The 20,030-nt window shown below is 45.4% G+C and overlaps 1 protein-coding gene across 2 annotated transcripts; it reads right to left on the bottom strand.

Annotated features, from left to right (window-relative positions):
• Positions 1–4,661: 4,661 nt before the first annotated feature.
• Positions 4,662–19,434, bottom strand: LOC131746964 (ADP-ribosylation factor 2). 2 transcript variants are annotated; one of them, XM_067020817.1, is made up of 5 exons: positions 19,162–19,434; positions 16,603–16,769; positions 13,300–13,410; positions 8,338–8,462; positions 4,662–6,453 (listed from the first exon to the last, which is right to left on the bottom strand). In XM_067020817.1, the coding sequence occupies exons 2-5, from the start codon at positions 16,748–16,750 to the stop codon at positions 6,292–6,294; spliced, it is 546 nt and encodes a 181-aa protein (XP_066876918.1). In that variant the 5' UTR covers positions 16,751–16,769; positions 19,162–19,434; the 3' UTR covers positions 4,662–6,291. The 2 variants fall into 2 exon arrangements, with proteins under 2 accessions (XP_066876918.1, XP_058904786.1); XM_059048803.2 differs by having other exon boundaries at positions 4,936–6,453; positions 18,841–19,230.
• Between the last annotated feature and the right edge of the window lie 596 nt (positions 19,435–20,030).

Below are 20,030 nucleotides of genomic sequence, written 5' to 3'. Positions count from 1 at the left end.
TAAAAAAATTCTAAAAAACATAAACAAATGTAATGGATAAAACTTGATTGGATTCTGGTTTGGAAAAAAAAAAAACCCTGCTATAAATGACAACTGGTAGACAATTGAGGAAGTTTAAATATGAACTGGAAAAGAGATATTAGGAAATGAGTACAGCTTTTCTCAGGTGTGATAATTGTCTTGTGTTTATGTTCAGGATATCTTCACATTTAGGAGATCTGGGAGGAAATTTTTAGGGGTAATGAGTCTTGGTGTTTGTATGTTGTTTTCAAATGAATCAGCAAAAGAAGTGTATATAAACAGAGATCTAAAGAACCAATGGAACAAAGTGAACAATTGTTGCATCTAGGTGAAGATTTTCTAAATCCTGCTTTCAACTGTATGTTTGAAAATTTTCAAATAAAAATGTTGAGGGAAGAAAAAGAAGGGAGTTACAAATACGTCAGGAAGTAACTCCTTGGGCATCCGAGTCAGGCGCGTCAGCTGATGTTGGTTGCCGCTGCCTCCACCTCGCCACACTCCCTCTACCAGGGACCAAAGTTCCTCGGGAGGAAAGCCCTGCAGGCAGAGATGGCAGATCCCCTTCCCCTATTGGTTAGTGTGTATCCACTGGGCTGATTAGCAGCTGTGACAGCTTGCTATTTTGGATTGCTGTCCTTCACTCTAGCCATCACCAAGCCAGGCCAAGCCCACCTAAAGGGGTTGGACAGCAGAAGCCCTCAGGGAACGAGAGTCAGCACCACCCTGACAATAGCTCAGACGGAGACACTGAGGCTCAGAGAAGTTGGAGCGAGGATTTGAATCCAGAGAGCCTTAACTCTAGGATCTAACCTGTTAACCTTAGTACTAGGCTGGCACCTGCAGAATATTGGGCCCACCACTGGCCCCACATTTTAGGAAGGACGCTGACAGATCAAGGTGAGTGTGGCAGAGACAGCCACCAGGAGAGCAGGAGAGGCTGGAGATCGTGTCCTATGAAAAAGCTCGGGGATCTCTCTACAGGATAAAAATGACTTGGGGGGCATGCAACGACTGTCCTCAAGCGCTGAAAGAGATGGTAGATGGCAAAGCAAAGAGGTTTATTCTGCACCACAGGCTAAGAGATAGATTTCAACTTTCTAAGGATTAGAGAGAGTTATCTCAAACTAGAATGGGCTGCTTTACGAGGTACTGAGCTCCCTGACACTGAAAGCATTCAAGCAGATGCTGGACAGCCATTGGTCAGGCTTTCTACTCTGAGACGCGACTCTCCCTCTCTTCTCAAAGTGCCTACAGCACTGCTGAGAGACCTACCGAGTTGGCACCCTCATCGCTATTGGTTTCATGATTATAAACTTCATACAGCTTTATTGAATATTCATCTATCATACAATTCACCCACGGTAAGCAAACAATTTGATGGTTCTTAGTAAATTTATAGTTATACAACCATCGCCACCATCCAGTTTTAGAACACTGTGATTATCACTCTTGCTTCCCAAGAACATTATCAGCATCCAGGGTAGGTCCAGGTCTCCACTGGCCTCAGCGCATCTCTGTGCCCTGGCTCTCCCCCTTCATCCACTGCCCATTCCCCTGGCGTGTCAGCTGACACAGTTCTGCGCTTGCTGCTCTGTGTCCCTGCCCAGACGTCTCCACTGGGCACTTTTGCTGCCTTCCCTCCGCCTCTGGCAACCTCTGGAGGCCAGAGCCCACGGCAGTAGTACGTACTGGAAGGACACGGGCCCTGGTGCCCCAGACCTGCATGTGAATCATGATCGCGTGGCCACCAGCAAATCACTTTGTATCCTTGAACCTCGGTTTTCCCCTTTGCAAAGCGGATATAATACAAGTGCCTTGCTGGGTGTGACGATTAGACACGACGTGTGCGAAGTGCCTAGAAAAGTACCCAGTATGCTCAGTAAATAGCAGAGATTACTGCTTCACGATTACAGTTGTGGGGGCCACCTTTATAATTACTGGCAGTCAATTCCTGGGTGCTCTGGGTGCCTACTTTGTCTTTCTCCTCCAGGCATATCCCTGGCTGTCGTTTTCTGGGTCACTCTTGGTGTCCAGGCAAGAGGATGGATTCTCGCACACTTGGGAACCCCGGCGACCCACCCCAGCAAGGGCTGCGTGTCAGTGTGGTGGGGCAGCAGCACCGCCTAGCGGCAGTGAGCAGCAGCAAGCTATTTACCGACCAAATCAGTAGCTGGTCTAAGGATCTGGACACACCGTGAAAGTCACCTAGTTCAGTGGTCCCTCCAAAGCTTGCGTGTCGGTCACAGCATCCTCCTAGAAGCCTTCCCATGACGTGCATTAGAGTAAAAGAATGAAAATCAAAATAGGAGAAAAGTCCTTAGTGTGGTACTCCTCAACGTCCACCTGGTGGTAAAAAGCAAAGTTTAAAAAGTGTCGCGGGCTTCCCCGGTGGCGCAGTGGTTGAGAGTCCGCCTGCCGATGCAGGGGACACGGGTGCGTGCTCCGGTCCGGGAAGATCCCACATGCCGCGGAGTGGCTGGGCCCGTGAGCCATGGCCGCTGAGCCTGCGCTCCACAACGGGAGAGGCCACAACAGTGAGAGGGCTTCGTACCGCAAAAAAAAAAAAAAATAGTGGCCCCACCAAATCTAGATAGAACGGAGACCAGTGGTTAATAATGGCCTAGGGCCGGAAGGTATGAAAGAAATGGGGAGTGACTGGTACAGGCTGCAGGGCTTCGTTTCAGGGTGATGAAACTGTTCTAAAATTGATTGCAGTGATGGTTGTACAAATCTGGGAGGATAGTATCGAATAAAACCAGCGAAGTGTAACGGGGGAACTTTATGGAAATGTATCTCAGTAAGGTTGCTGCCAGAAAGGGTGAAAAGAATATCAAACATTTCGAAAGAAAAAAGGGTCTTCAGAGCATATTGTCAGATTTTCTGTGTACTGTTTGACAACCTCCAGATACCCGTGGACAAAGGACTCAGGTCACTTCAAGGTGTCATGCTTCCTTTCACTTGAAATCTATCTCCACAGGAGTATAAAGCTACCTGTCTTCAGAAACTCACATGCAAATATTCTCAGCCCTGTTAAGGCATTTTAAATAGATCAAATTACATGACCCACAATATATAGAATTGACTCATGGACCTCCCTGCCATTACCCCCACATTCTTGGTATTCACTTACTTATTCGCTTACCGGGGGTACGGCTCTGGGAACTTCCTTCCCAGGCAAGGAAATTGGGAGTCAGAGGTTGAGTCCAGTTGAATCCAGCTAGTGAACGAGCAGAGCTCGAATTTCAGCCTTGGCCTTTGATTCCAGATTCAGAGCTCTCGCCATTCTGATTGATAGGGCAACCACACATCCCCTTTTATGCCCCATCTCCCTGCATAATTGTTAGAAGCACCTCTTTCCCTCTCAAGGTAATAAATTCCAGTCACCTAACTCTGGGGCAGTCTTTTCCCTGGGGCTCTGCCTCACTTGTCATCAGGCTGATGCCTCAGGACTGAAGCTGTGTTCAGACCAACAGCACCTCAGCACTTCCCAAAGCACCCACCAGCTCCCCAGGTCCCTCACCTGCCCAGAATAGGTGAACCCACAGAAATAGGAAGTAAATTAGTGGTGGCCAGGGGGGCCATGGGGAAGGGAGGAATAGGCATTGGATGCTCATGGATCCAGGGTTTCTTTTGGGGGTGATGAACATAGTCTAAAGTTAATAGGGTGATCACACAACTCTGTGAATATGCTAAAAATCACACTTAAAAAAAAAAAAAAAAAGAAGGGCTTCCCTGGTGGCACAGTGGTTGGGAGTCCGCCTGCCGATGCAGGGGACACGGGTTCGTGCCCCGGTCCGGGAGGATCCCACGTGCCGCGGAGTGGCTGGGCCCGTGAGCCATGGCCGCTGAGCCTGCGCGTCCGGGGCCTGTGCTCCGCGCAACGGGAAGGGCCACAACAGTGAGAGGCCCGCGTACCGCAAAAAAAAAAAAAAGAAAAAAAAGAAAAAAGAAAAACAGTGAGTGTGGGACACAGCAATATGGTCTTTTAAACAAGCATCCCAAATGGTCTTATGGTTAGAAAAGGACAGAGGATTCAGCAGGATTAGGTGAATAGACTGGGAAAGATTAAACATAGCCCCCCATCCTATCCCACTTCACTGCTCCTGTAAATAATACTGATCAGTTTGTGGCCAGCACTGCTATTCACACCTTAGACATCAAGATATCCCCCAGGGAAACACCAGGCAAGGCATACAAAGGTCTCACAACCCTATGAGGTAGCTACTATCCTCATTTAAGAGTTAAGCAAACTGAGGCTCAGAGATATGGAGTCAAAGAGTAACAGGCCTGAGGCCAAGCAGCTAGTGAGGACACAGCTGGGATGTGAACATGGCTTTCAGGCACCCAGTCTTTGCTCAAACCCACTACACTGAAGTGCCCCCCCCATAAACCCCAAATGACCAGCTCCAAATTCACAGAAAGAGAAAGACAGGAGTTGAAAGTGTCATGTAAGGTAAGAATGGAGAGCACGGCTGAGAGCAGAAGGGCCGAGACAGCACCTCTGTGGCTTCTGCCTTTTGTACAAGTGCCCTGGGAGTTTTCAATAGCAAGTCTGCTAAGATGGAGAGGGAAAGGGATTTTCAAGTAGTAGCTCGAGTCATCCAGAAGCACATGGCTGTCCTCTCCTCCTCCAGACCAAGTTCTTTACTGTCCAACCAATCAACAGGTGTTTAATGAGGCACAGGACTGTACCACATACACGGTACTAAGCATAAACACAAAAGTCTAAGACACAGTCCCTGTCAATTTGAGGCGTACAATCGAAATCTTTCTCAGGACTTAACTCCGTGGTTAAAAATCAAATCTGGACTTCGTTGCCAGTATTGCAAGGAACATTCTTTAAAGTCAATGTTTTAAAGAAAAAACTCCACATTTATCATGGCATGAAATTTCTTCCTAGTAAGAGCAACTTCATTGTTATCAGTAAACAAGGTTTACTTTTGTTAAAATTCATCTTACATTCTCCTCCTCTGTAATCTGAAATGAAGATTTTTTTTTTTTTTTTTGAAAAAGGAATTTTAAAAGGCAGTAGTGGAACAGCTTAGGTAGAAATGTGGCCAACAGCTGTCTGGGCAAAAGAGCTCTAGACTATTGAGTGAATCCAGCTCATTTCCAGGCCATTGTTACTATTTTGAGGACAACATAAAGCACGTTTCCACGGAAGACATTATTGCCAACCAGAGAGGGAGTCAGTGGCACGGAGAGTGGTCTGGACGAGACGCTCTTCATAGCAAAATTTAGCACCAACCAACTCGGCTGCTGGGAGTCCCGTTCCCCGAATGAACATCTTGATTCTCTCACAAACTCTCAGAACTCACAGGTGTGTGGTTCTGGGAACACAGCTAACCTAAACTGCAAGATGGGCTAAGATACTGTACACGGTGACGATTCCATCCCGGGAGCAAAGCTCCTGCTTCGAGCGGAGAACACTCAGCGCAGAGGCGTGGGAGCAGCAGCCTCAGGAGACAGCGATGTAGGGACACAAACACGACGGCGCCTCCCCGCCTTAACCCGGCCCTGTGAGCGGCGGCGCGGCTTCGGCCGTGCGCTGGGTTCCTACCCCAAAAGGGTCTCCATGTGGCAAATACGAGGCAATGAAGGGAAGGACTTGATGGTTTCTACCGTTACGGGGTCTGGTGTTACGGGGGTTTTTTCTAATGAAAAAAGATCACTGATTCCTCCCAATGAAGTACATTAAACCAGGGTGTCTGGGCTAGAAAATAACTTAAGCTCAGATCTTAACATCTTAACAACTTAACATCTGTGGTTAAGCAAGGGCCTTTTTGTCTTTGAGGATCATTTGCTTTAAAGCACTGAAAAGTGAGCTGCTAGCTCTGGCAGTGATGGGAAAGAATGACAGTTCCTTCCTTTTTACGAAAGGATGCCAAGTCTAACAGGATCCCCAGGTGTGCAGGGACCCCAGACCTGGACTAGAACCACACCAAGGAAGTCAGTCCACGGCTCACCCTCCCCCTTCTTCCCACCACAAAGACCACGCTGGCTATCGGGCACCAGGGAACCCCCGGGACTCCTCCGTCGACTGCAAAACTGATCACCAAAGCTATGGAAATAGAAGGTAGCATATAAAATGTAACACTGCTTGTTTGTACCATGTAGGACTGGTTTCCTTAGAGGGCGTATAAGGCACCATGTGAGAAAGCTGCTCCCACGCCCGGCCACGCACCCACACTCAGCTCCTCCCACGCACACACGCACACAGCAGAGGCCAGCTGACTTTGCCACGACGCACAGGGAACGCAGCCCTTCCCGTCACTTCTGGGTTTTGAGCTGGTTGGAGAGCCAGTCCAGGCCTTCGTAAAGCCCATCTCCACTGGTGGCACAGGTAGCCTGAATGTACCAGTTTCTCTGGCGGAGGGAATGTAAGCCAAGCTTGTCCGTTATCTCTGCTGCGTTCATAGCGTTGGGAAGATCCTTGAGAGAGAATATTCAAAAGTCAGTTGATAGATGTTATATCCTCATAAGGGAACATTATGCTCTTCCTCCAACATCTGCCCTTAACCCACAGTCTTATCTCCAGCCTCCCAGTGGCTCAGGCTCCAAATCTTGAAATCATCCTTAATTTTTTTTTTTTTTTTCTCTCTCTCTCTCTCCTCTCACAAACTCCACACGAGGAAATCCCACCAGCTCTACCCTCAAAATATATCCAGAATCTGACCACTTCTCACCGCCTGATCCCACTACCATCACCTCGCACTGGGTACTGAAATTACTTCCAAATTGGTCTCCAGGCTTCTGGTCTTGCTCCCCCGAAGTCTAAACACAACCCGGCAGTCAGTGAAAGTCAGGTCAAGTCATTCTTCTATCACAACCCTGTGACATCTCTGACTCTCCCGGGGGAACAGCCCGAGTCCTCAGGGTGCTCTGCACGGCCTTCCTAACCTGAGCCCCCGTGACCCCTCCTAACTGTCCTACTCTACCTACAGCCCTCACCACAAGCTACTGTATTATAAAATTGACTGACTTAGTGTGTTTATTATGTGCCTCTCGTAACTAGAATGCAAACTTCACCAGGGCAGGGATCTCTATTTTGTTCTCTGATGTATTCCAAGTGCCTAGAACTGTGCCTAGCACGTTAGTAAGCTCAAACCAAATTTGAATAAATTAGCATTAAAGGTAGATCTAGACGCAATGATCTGGAAGGACATCAAAGATATGCTAAGTGAAGAAGCAGGTTACAAAACAGAATGCAGAATATGATCTCCAGAATTTAAATATGAATATAATCATATAACTGCTCATATAGGCACAGAAAGTTTTATCTCTGGAAAGAACTCTAAGACATTTAACAACGTTTTACCCTGAAGAGTGGGGCTAGAATGTTTCACTTGATATTGTGAACTGTCCGCATATTTATACCATGAGCATGTTCTGTTTTTATAATTAAAAAGAACAAATGTCACTTTCTTTTATGAAAGTCCGTTGTGTTCACTAGTGAACTTCAAGCTGACATCCACCCCACCATTTAAAATCATGTTTATAAAGGGCTAGATGACAAGAGAAAAGGCCTTCAATAAAGTGACAAAACAGGATGCAACACTGTCAAAACAGTACGATCTCGATTACACAACGAATGTGCTCATGGAGGAGAAAGTGCGGGGACACACATCAAAACGTGACCCTGGTTTATCTCAGGCTGGTACATTCCACAGGATTCTGCCTTCTTTTCCACGCGTAGTTCAGTTTCCTGAGGCTGGATGGTTCTACACCCTGCTCCTACTCCTCTTTTACTGCTTTTGGTTATATTTACACAGAAGCCGAGTTTCCCCAAGGATAGGCCCCATATGATCCAATCTCATCTCCTCCTTTGCTTCCCCCCACCCCCAATCCCGTCCCAGCTGCACTGGCTGCCTTCCTGCTGGCCTTCAGGTGTCTTCTTATTGATGTCATCTTATCAGAGAGGCATTCTAGCCCTTCCCCACATCTGCCCCCTCCTCCACGACACTCCCCCCAGACATATTACATGTGGTTTATTGACTGACTCTCCTCCCACTAGAATATAAACTCCATGAACACAGGGATTTTCGTCTGTCTGGTTTACTGCTCCATCTATATCACCAATACCTAAAACAATGCCTAGATCTTAGTAAATGCTCAGTCGATATTTGTTGAGCGAGTGAATGAATGTAAGACATATGCTAACAAAGAGGTGGAGAGAAAGGCTAGGGACAGGAGAGAGGAAGGCAGGCAGCTAATTAAATGTCTCTATTTTTAAGGCAGCTAATTAGATATCTCTATTTTTAAGTGAGCAGCTGGCAGTACTTTTCAGTCCCAGGATTCAGAAAGCCAGCGACATACCTGTTTATTTACAAACACCAATAAAACTGCATCTCTGAGCTCATCTTCGGCTAACATTCTGGTTAGTTCTTCTCGGGCTTCATTGACCCGCTCTCTGTCGTTACTGTCGACCACAAAAATCAGACCTAGAAAGAAAGCACAAGTGTGTTAGTAATCTGAACCTGGGAAGGCAGCTGTTTATACGTCCTTATAGCTTCTCCCTGCTAACACATGTGGTTTCACTAAAGCAATCAATACGTTAGGATTTATAATCTTTAGAGTTGGGAAGCCTCCTGTACATCCAACTAGCCTTTTTCAGAGGCATCATAGCCCTTCACCAGATGAACAATAACAAGAATAGAGGGAGAAAAGGTTAGGCTTATTTTTAATCGCTTCATTTCTACATCATGCCTACATGATGAAGACCCGATAAAAATCTATGGACATCCAAGTTCAGATAAGCTTCCCTGGTTGGCAATGCTCTGCATATGTCACACAGCGATGTGCCAGAAGGGTAATGCATTCTGACCCCATGGGAAGAGGACGATGCGAGCTTTGTGTGTGGTACCTCCCAGATCTCGCCCTACGCATCTCTTCCTTTGGCTGGTTCAGTTGTATCCTTTTGCTATAACAGAACTGTAATTGTAAGTATAGCGCTCCCGAGTCCTGTGAGTTGTTTTAATGAATACTGAACCTGAGGGGTTATTTGGAACTGCCAAATTTGCAGATAGCTGGAAAAAAGTGAGGGTGGTCTGGGGAGCCCCGAATTTGCAGCTGGTGTCTGAAGTGAGGGAGTCTTGTGCCCTGAACCTGTGACGTATGGCCCAACCCCAGGTAGTTGGTGTCAGACGTCTTTGCAGCATCCCACACTATACAGCAGCAAAGAAATCCCAGGAAGCAAAAGACAGGTCAGAGAAAGGGACCACCACACCGTATCTGAGCAAAGGTGGCTGAAACCTGCACAGATCTGGTCACTGCCACGTTGGCTGGAGGCAGAGGCGGGGCTGCTAGGATCTCAGAGGAGGTGCCCAGGAGGAATCCAGCACACACTCCAGACACAGGATGCAAAAGACTGTCTTAGCAGTAGTCCACGGGACATTAATGGTAATAAATACTGGATGGTTAGCTGACAATTAAGCCTTCTGTGAGACAAAAATGGGAAGTGGCTGCCAAAAGAACTATCCTAGGCTCTATCAACAGTAGTGACAGCAGCTCAGTTTCTAAAATACGGGCAATAAAAAGCCGATGCTACGGTGCGTCAGTCAGAACATCGTGGGAATGTTACGTGGCTGGTGCTGGACCCCACACTCTAAGACACAGGCGAACTGGAGGGACAAAGAATGACTAGGAGGGCAAAGGAATTAGATACCATGTCATATGAAAAACAATTTATATAACTGGAAATAGTTTGCCTAGAGAAAAGATTCATTGAGGGGACTGACAGCTGTCTTCAAATGTCTAGAAGCTGTGACATAAAGAGAGGTTCGACTTGTAAGTAGATGGAAGATCAGTGGGTAGAACTACAGGAGGTCAAGCTGATAGTCAAGAGAAATGCAGGTGCAATGGGCTGCCCCAGGAGGCGTGCCTGTCACTGAAGATGCTTGTGCCCAGCTTAAGCGGCCACTTGTGGGGACACTGCAGAAGGGATTCTGCTGACAGGAAGGGCAGTGGAATGAGATGACCTCTGGGTTCCTTCTGCCATTGAGATCGCACCACCATGTCTAGGAGGGAAAATCTGTGCTGGCCCTCGGCCCTTTCCCTCTGTGCTTCCCAGGCCAACCAACAGCTGCCTGACCAGCTGTCTGGAGCAGCCCACTCTGGCAGACGGGGGTGCCCACAGCTTCTGAATGTCTGCGGCTTACATGAGACTCAAAGTCATGTCTGTTACATCACATCAGACCCCAAAAATGAAGAACATTCAAAACTCCCCGCCAAAGATTTGATAGGCCGCCAGTAAGTTCTGGACTCTGGTCATAACTAAGCAAACGAGGTTATCCTGAAGTTTGAGGAGATCCTTAGTCTATGATGCAAAACTGACAGGGTGGAAGCTGACATATTATCCCTTTGCCATGCCTAACAGAAAGAAAGGTTTATAAATATTAGGTCCCATTTTATACTGTTTTTATTTTAGATCCTTATGTGAGAAACAAAAGAACCTAGCCATCAGACTGACTACACTTCTGAACTAAGAAAAGCTAGAAAAGGTAAATTTACAAATGAATAGTACGCTGTAATTTGTTTTTGGAAGTGGGGAGAAGAAAATTTAGATTAAAAAGGACGGCCTGACTGTTGGGAAGTGGCAGGAAAAAGAGGGACAACATCCAAGATTGCTAATGGCTGAAATGTTTGGACCCACCAGACAGCAAATCCATTCTTCGAAAGCCCCCGTTTGCTAATTTCATGAAGAGTCTAAACCACCCACCACAAGGTCCTAGAATATAGCCAGTTAGTTCCCCACCATCAAAGCAGGAGTTACTGAGACTCAATACAATTAGACTTGTTATAAAGAGAAGATTGAAAACAAACAGGCATTTCTACTTGGTGACTGAGTGTGACAACTCTTAATAAGGTGGGTAAAGGGAACCCTGCCTGAGAATGAGGACAAAAAAACCTCTAGTAATTTGGACTCTGTGACAGTTAACTTTATGTGTCAACTTGACTGGGCCACAGGGTGCCCAGACATTTGGTCAAACAGTATTCTGGGTGTGTGTGGGAGGGCGTTTCTGGATGAGATGAACATTTGGATCAGGACACTGAGTACAGCAGATTGCACTCCTCAGTGTGCTCTAGTCCAATCCAATGAAGGCCTGACTAGAACAAAAGAGAGGACGAAAGAATTCACTCGTCTTGGAGCTGGGATATGTGTCTTCTGCCTTTGGACTGGAACTTAATCATCAGCTCTCCTGGGTCTCCAGCCTCTGCCAACTGCAGATCCCGGGACCCCTCAGCCTCCACAACCATGGAAGCCAAGTCCTTAAAAGAAATCACATACACACACACACACACACACATATATATATATATATATACACAAAAACATATTGTTTATACATGTATGGATAGCCAATCCATCATACTGGTTCTGTTTTTCTGGAGAATCCAGACTAATACAGGCTCCTGAGTGCCCACTACCTTCCAACCACAGAACTAAGCATTTTATAAAATTAATCTCTTTCAAGCCAAATGATCCGGCACAGTAGGTGTTCACCTCCATTTTACAGATGAGGAAATCGAGACAGGAAAGATTACCTAACTTTCCCAAGGTTTCATAGCCGAGCTGGGGTTCAAACCCACATTTTCTACTTTTATCACTCGTGAGGAATTACAATAGTTTGACCAACATGGCAAGTGCCAATCCAGGTTAAATGGACACTCGAGTATGAAAAAGCGTATTGTCTGCAACGGATTGAAACACAAAGACATAAAAATCTAAGAGTCATCATGGAAGGTTGCTAGGGTATCGAGTTGTTTCTCTAAAAATCAATAAAGGGAAAGAATTAAATACTTTTCCTGCCTTTCTTATACAAACTACATTTCAGAGAAACCAAATATTCGATGAAGGGATTCTTTGTTTAGAAGGATTTCAGCTTAATAGACTCAGATGGAATGACAGAAAAAAATGGAGGGATAAACTGTTGGAGAGTAGCAGACGACTAAAGAGACATAACAATGAAAAGCAACGTGTAAACTGTGATTCCTTCACGAACAAATCAAATGTGAAAAGGACGTATTTGATACAACTGGAAAAATCTGAATAAGGACTGGGTACCAGATATTAAAGAAAGAATGTTAATTTTGGAAGTGTGATAATACATGGAGATTATGTTTTAAAAAAGTCTTTATCAGTTTGAAATAAACACTGAAGGATGTATGAGTAAAAGGCATCATGTCTGGCATTTGCTGTAACACACTCTGGGCAAAACACTGATAACTGCTGAAGCTGGGTGATGAGTACGTGAGGATTTGTTATGTATCCTCTTCCTTTTTTGCATTAAATTTTCCACTAACAAAACTGAAAAAAGAAAAGATAAATGCACTATTTTGAGGAAAGACATTCTAAATCTATAGGCTAAGGAAATAACTACAAATAGAGTTAAGTGTTAAAGGTAATAGCTAAAATAATGATACAAAATATAAAGGGACAGTCGACTAGGGTATTTGGTCTGAAAAGATCAACAAATATGGGTCTTTACTATGAAACACATGCAATGAAAACACCATAGGTAGTAGAGTCTTCAAAATTAAAAGAGTCCAAATAAATTCTAAAGTGAGTATGTAGATGCCAGGTGGTTATGATTCTACATGAGAATCAGGGTGTAAAAACTATATGAACAGCTTATGGATATCTTGACAGGTGATACTCTGTAAGGTATCATTTATCCAAAATATAATCAATGAAAAAAACTCAAACAGAATGATGGGGGACTGGAACACATTAAAACCCCAAATTTTAAGAAACCAGTGATAAGGAAATAAGGTAATGATCTGGGATATTCATGCTTATTCAAGCACTTGTAGAATAACGCGCAGTAGGGAGGCACTGTGGCCACACGGGATGCTGGGATTTGGGACTCCAGCCGTCACTGTTCATTTCTTTCTCTCCACAGGCATAATTTTCAAATATTCTCCACAGGTTTAGAAGACTGTACTGAATTAAGTTCTTCAAAAATTGGTACTTCATCTAAGGCACATACAACTTTCAATTACCCAAAAGATGAAATTCATTAGAACAACCATTTTCTAACTGTTCTGGATTAAGAGGAGATTCCTATATAAGGCATTAAAGCCCAAGTACTTTTTCAAGGAAGGCAGGGACCACTTCTCAAAAAGAAACCTCCCCAATAAGTGTAAGTGGGTCAGCAGAAAAGAAGGAATGGCTGAAGGTCCAAATAAAGCAGCGCACCACAAGGTTTTGCTTCAAGCATCGACCTTTAGGTGTGTTTAACAGAAATGGTTGCAAGGCTAGAACTGGATAATCTTTACCTTGTGTGTTCTGGAAATAATGTCGCCACAAAGGTCTGATTTTGTCCTGGCCACCAACATCCCAGACTGTGAAGCTGATGTTTTTATATTCTACCGTCTCCACATTGAAACCTAAATTGGGAAGATGGGGAAAGTGTTTAATGAAGACTTCCGCTGGTTCAACAATTCAAAATAATTTCAGCTACCATTTGGGCAGTACTTTTCATTGACGAAGCAGCCTGCCAGTCAAAGATCCATAGCTTACAAAACAGAATGTGTTAGTCAGCTTTCTCCCCCATGCATTGTGACAGGTGTCTCCAACCTTCTCCACTCCCTCTAGTCTCCCTCCTCACACCTCCCCTCCCTCTCCCAGCAGCTCTTCCTTCATACTTCAGAGCAAACAGAAGCCATCAGTGGGACTGCTTCCGCTTCCCACCACACACTGTAGAAACCCACCTATATCTTCACCCACCCTTTTATCCCTCCCTCTAGGAGCAATGGAAGGGGGCAATTAGCTAATGTCAATCCCATACCCCCACGTGCTGGATGCAATTCACCCACGCTGTCTGGAACCTTCCAAGTCTCCAACCTGTTTAAGTCTTTTGCATCTTTCAAAAAAGATGACTCCACACCTTCAAGCGCTACCACCCTCTATTTTCCCTTTTAAAGTCAAACTTCTCTAAGACGTTTAGCTACCTTCACTGTGCCAACTTTGTCACCTCTCACCCAATACACCTTAGTTCTACTTTACCATGTCTCGCTGGTCTCGCCAAGGTCAGCTAGGTCAGCATGTCAATAAATCTGACAAATGCTTTCCAGTTCTTATGTGATTTGATTTTATATCTGACACTACTGCTCACTCCCTCCTTGAAACCCTTCCCTGGCTTCCCATTTTCCTTCTGTTTCTATGGCTGTACCTTCTCAGTCTCTTTAGTGAGCTCAGCCATATCTGACTGATCTTTAAATGATGCTTAGTTCAAAATCATTTACATAGAACTGTTGCACATAACCTAAACATCCATCACTGGAAATTTGTTAAACACGTAGCCACATAATGGAATACTATCTAGTTACTAAAATATGATGTTGATCTGTACTGATTATTATTTAAGACCCCAAACATAGTGGCTTAGAACAATGATTTTTCCCCCCTACCCAATTCTGTGGGTTGCCTGGGCTTTCTCTTGTAGATGCATTCAGCATTCAACTATTGAGTCCTTTGGGGGCTAGCTGGACTTCTCTCTCTCCAGGTGGTCTTTTTATTCCCAAGGTGGTGGTAGTGTTCCGAAAGAACAAACCCCCAGACACAGCACTTATCAAATCTTTGTGTGAATCACATTTGCTGATGTGCTCTTGGCCAAAGCAAGTCACATGGCCAAGCTCAGCACCATTGTGGAAGGAGACTGCACAGGGGTTTGGCTATTGAGGGGCGTGATTCATTGGGCGCCATTAGTTTAACAATCCACCACAAAATCAGTATTCAATTCATTCACCAAATATTTCCTGGACATGTGTCACGCATTTTGCTAGGCTCCTGGGGACAGTGGTGAACAAGGCAGACATAATTCTTCCTCTTATTCACACTTTTGGAAGAGAGACAGTGAGCAAACAATGACAAATGTGCTCAGAGTTACTAAGAAGTTCAGGTTGCTATGGAAACTTACAACAGGGGGAAAACCCATCCAAGGGATCAGGAAAGGCAACCCTGAGAAATGATGCTTAAACTGAGACGGAAAGAATGAGCTGGCATTAGCTACATAAAGGGGGGAGGGGGGTAAAAAAAGAAGGCAGGAAAGCATTCCACAGAGAGGAAATGACATAGAAAAAGATCCAAACACATTGTTTAATGCAGAGTAAGTTGGAAGACAGCATGCATATGACTTCACAAAGATATTCACCAAAGTCACAGTGTTTTTTCACACTTGTTTAGATTTTTTTTGTATGTATGACATTATGGAAGCATGAATTGTTTTTATAATTGGAGAAAACCCAGTAATTATGCTATTTTCATTTTGGACTAATAACATTTTTAAAATTATGGGTATGAACACTTTCTCCATCTGGTTTCCTCTTCCTTTAAGTGCTGCAATCTCTGAAGCTACTGCCCAAGTTGGAAGTTGATCGGTTGGTTCCTGTGCCTAATCCAACATTTGGAACACTATTGACATTCACATGCCGTCCTGGGGAGGCTATTCTTGCTCAGGAGTTTGGATCTGGAAGCAGCTGATGAAGCACAGCCTAAGTTCTGTCAAAACTGCCTTTGAGGGGCTTCCCTGGTGGCGTAGCGGTTAAGAGTCCGCCTGCCAATTCAGGAGACACAGGTTTGAGCCCTGGTCCGGGAAGATCCCACGTGCTGCAGAGCAACGAAGCCCGTGCGCCACAACTACTGAGCCTGCGCTCTAGAGCCCGCGAGCCACAACTACTGAAGCCTGAGCGCCTAGAGCCCGTGCTCCGCAACAAGAGAAGCCACTGCAATGTTAAGGCTGTGCACCACAATGAAGAGTAGCCCTCACTCACTGTAACTAGAGGAAGCCCACGCACAGCAACGAAGACCCAATGCAGCCAAAAATAAATATATAAAATAAATAAATTCGTAAAAAACAAAAAAAAAACCCTGCCTTTGCAAAAGTCTTAAAATAGCTGACAAAACACAGTGCTGGGCTTCCCTGGTGGTTCAGTGGTTGAGAATCCGCCTGCCGATGCAGGGGACGCGGGTTCGTGCCCCGGTCCGGGAAGATCCTACGTGCCGCGGAGCGGCTGGGCCCGTGAGCCATGGCCTCTGGGCCTGCGCATCCGGAGCCTGTGCTCCGCAGCGGGAGAGGCCACAATAGTGAGAGGCCCGCGTACCACAAAAAAAAAAAAAAAAAAACAGTGCTGGTTTGCAGGAATAACTACACCGCCAGATAGTCCTCCAGCATTTGAACAAATCAGATTCTTCACTTGACCACCAGCTCAAAAAAAAAAAAAAGTCACACTACATCTTTAAACACTAGGAACATACTTGGTACGGAGAGATGCTTCCACTTAGAAAGGCCAGCTGGAAGAAAGATGGATTTTAATAATCATTATCTTTCCCTTTTTTGCCAAGCAGATAGGGTTAAACTTGTTCCACCTAAATGTGTTCGTATGACTCCCCTGTAAACCTAGCAATTTGCCAGAGATGCCAGGGAGCAATTAGGAAATTGTATATTACCTGGTTTTGGCCTCAAAACCGCTCTTGGGGCGGACAAGATTTTCCAAAAAAAAAATTCAATAATGCAAGAAGTATGTAAAAGTATAACATACTAAAGTGTAAACTGGTCTTGTCATAGGTTGTCAACATACCTATCGTAGGGATGGTAGTCACAATCTCTCCCAGCTTCAATTTATACAAGATGGTGGTTTTTCCAGCGGCATCCAAACCCACCATTAGAATCCGCATCTCTTTTTTCCCAAATAGACTTTTAAACAGTTTTTCAAAAACATTCCCCATTGTAACTGAATTCTGTAACCTGAAGGAAAAGAAAGGCAAGTCAAGTAATTGTTCTCTGCAGAGATACAGAAACATAAATACAAGATATATACATGAAATACAAGTCTCCATTAGAGGTGGCTCCTAGTAAATACTGAACAATTTTAAGTATAGTTTGGCCAGTAAGGAGTAGAGTATCTTGTTTTCAAAGAGAAACTCAACTAAGCCTTTTGATGCCTTGCCAAAAAATTCTCTTTTCCACTGCAGCATCCAAGTGGGACATGTGAAGCGCAGTCGCAATGGTGGCAGCGTTTAGTCATCTTAAGTATGAAAGCAATGTCACAACAGACACAACTAACACTTCTGAAATGAGAACTCAGGAAGCGGAGAGCCGGTTTATTTTACATGGTGTGAAGCAAAGTCTTTAAGGCAGGTTAAATATCAGCACCTTTTAGAAATTCAGTAGTTGCCTTTGGCTAGCAGACAGTATCAAGACCCAGAAAAGAACCTAAAAAACTTCAGAGGTGAGGAAATACAGCCTGGGAACCTGCACTGCTAACAGAGAAATTAACTAGGCAAAGAGTAGAGGAGATACCAAAGCATTCAGTGTCGACCATCACCTTACTCTTAATTATTTTTAGCTTTTTTGGAAACAATTCACACACATATAAACATAAATGATAACGTACAGTTCAGTGAAAATGTCATGAACCAAATAAAAAAAAAGATGATTACCAGCGACCCAGATCTCCTTGTGCCCCTTCCCAATCATTACTCCCCAAAAGGTAATCACTATTTTGACGTCTAACTGCATAAATATTCAATATTTTTCAGTAGAGTGCATGATAGATTCTATAAAGGAAGGCAATAGTAAAGACAGATTAGGGATTTCCCTGGTGGCACACTGGTTAAGAATGCACTTGCCAATGCAGAGGACACAGGTTCGTGCCCTGGTGTGGGAAGATCCCACATGCCGAAGAGCAACTAAGCCCATCCCTCACAACTACTGAGCTTGCGCTCTAGAGCCCACGAGCCACAACTACTGAGCCCACTCACCTAGAGCCCGTGCTCTGCAACAAGAAACCACCACAATGAGAAGCCCAAGCACCACAACGAAGAGTAGACCCCGCTCGCTGCAATTAACCAAAAGCCTGCACACAGCAATGAAGACCCAACACAGCCAAAAATAAATAAAAATTTTTTTAAAAGACAGATTAGCTCTGCAGAAATTTATTCTACGTCTTTAGTTTTAACAGATCAGCCTATTTGAGGTGTGAACTTGACATTCTCATTAAATATTTAAAAGTAGTACTGTCTACAACCCTAACCTTGCTACTGGAAGTCTACAAAGATTCTTCAAAGAGAAATAAAAAATCCTTGTTTTCCTTTAAACTGCTAACCATAGGAAAACTTTATTCCTGGGCAGAGCAGGGTTAAGACAGAACAAGGACAGCCCATCTCCCATTCATCCGGATCCTAGGGACCTCAGAGGGGAGGTCACCAAGTTCCAGAGGCCCACCTCTGAAATTCAACTGTGTCCTACAGTAGCTTAACTTCATGGATGATGTCCAAGCACACACCATTTTATTCTACGACCTGGGAAAAGGAGCAGAGCATTTATCCTGTACATAAATTAGGTACAGGGGAACTGCTACAACCAAAGAATAATGATGAATGTTTTCATCATTCATAGAAGGGCCATATAGAAAGTATATAGAAGTCCAATGCACTATGGCACTCAAAATCTTGTTGGGCGACAAAACTAAAGATTCCTTATCTTCGTTTCCGAAAAAAGATAAATCTCACACATGAGAAAAAAAACAGTGAGGAACATTCTGGGAAAGGGAAGGTACTTCCCACTTAGATGTCCTATGAAGCAAATACTTGATTCCTCCTCCCAACTACAGTACACCTCCAAGGTTCTCCCTCCTGCTTCTCTTTTCCTCTTTTTCCTACTCATCTGCCAGAGGCGCCCAGAGCCCGCTGCGCTGCTAGAGACCCTCTGGAAGACGCCGGCGACCCTGGCGCCTATTTGGCACGCTCACCCTCCCCTACCACGAGCACCAACTGTCCGTCAGGGAGAACTGTGTGGAGATCTCCAGGACACGAACCAGAGCGGGTGGCCAAGTGGGCGTGCGCAGCGGGCAGACACGCGCGCTGGGTCCCCGGGGAAGGCGTCCGAGTGTCCTTTCTGCCCAGCCGCCAGGCCGCTTCCTCTCGACCTCCGGACCCCCGGGAGAGCGGAGGGCCCAGCGACGGACAAGCCAAGCCTCTCTCGATCCCCGCAGCCCCTGGCCTACACGAGGGCGGAGAAGGGACAAGACCCCTTTCTGCAAGCCACCCGCTGCTCTCTAGCTTCCCGACCTCTAAAGGTGCGGAAATCCAGCCAGGCCTTGAGTGCCGCAACCCTCTCTCCCCAGTCCGCGACTCACCAGTCCCCAAACTGATCACGGGTACCAATACCGCTGCCTTTAGGATTTCTGATCCTCTCTGTGAAATGGCGACAGGCTTGGGGGGGAACAGTAACCAACCAATCACCCGTCGCCTCTTGAAGCTTTTGTACCAGTGAGCGCGAGGTTCCGTGAGTGACAAAAAATATGACCAGTGTAAAGGACAATAGGAGCCGGGGAGGGAGGAGACCCTCCCCTCGCGACCTAGGCGACGGCAAGAAGCTCTGGAAATGCCGGCTTCATTTTTCCAATGACAGCTCACCGGGTCCTGGCAAGACACGCCCATATGCCCCGCCCCTAGGCTGTGCGCGACCAATCAAAAAAGTAAAAAGATTTCCGGTTTGCTCCGCCAATCAACTCGGAAAAATTCAAAGGATTGAACTAACCCGATTCGGACCAACTGGGTAGGGGCATGTGGGCGGGGCCAAGCTCATGGTGCTATTTAAGGAAATTTGCTGAGGTTGAGCTAAAAGTAGAAACTAGTTTGGGGTGTTGTTTTGTGTGGGAAACATCCAGACACCGACACCGGAATTAGGCATAAGGAAGGTTTCCTGTTCAGTCTGAAGCTGGACAGCCGCCCTGCTTTTGAACAGATTTTCAACAGTTGGGGAAAATACTAGCCACCTGCACCCGCGTTCAGGCGCACAGAACCACAATCCTCACTTTCTGAGAAATAGTCTAGATAACGCATCCCCCTAATGACAACTTGGTTCACTAAAAAGTTTACAAACGCCCGTAAATGGTACATAACTGTTCCTAATGGTACATAAACAGAGAAAACTAACGTCTATTGAACGTGGTATGTGCCAGGAAATATGTTAAGGACTTAACCTGCATGACCATAAAGCCCC

This window comes from Kogia breviceps, chromosome 19 (assembly GCF_026419965.1).
Source record: "Kogia breviceps isolate mKogBre1 chromosome 19, mKogBre1 haplotype 1, whole genome shotgun sequence".
Classification (NCBI taxonomy): Eukaryota; Metazoa; Chordata; class Mammalia; order Artiodactyla; family Physeteridae; genus Kogia; species Kogia breviceps.
The sequence above is the reverse complement of the archived record's forward strand: the minus strand, read 5'-3'. Positions and strand labels throughout refer to the sequence as shown.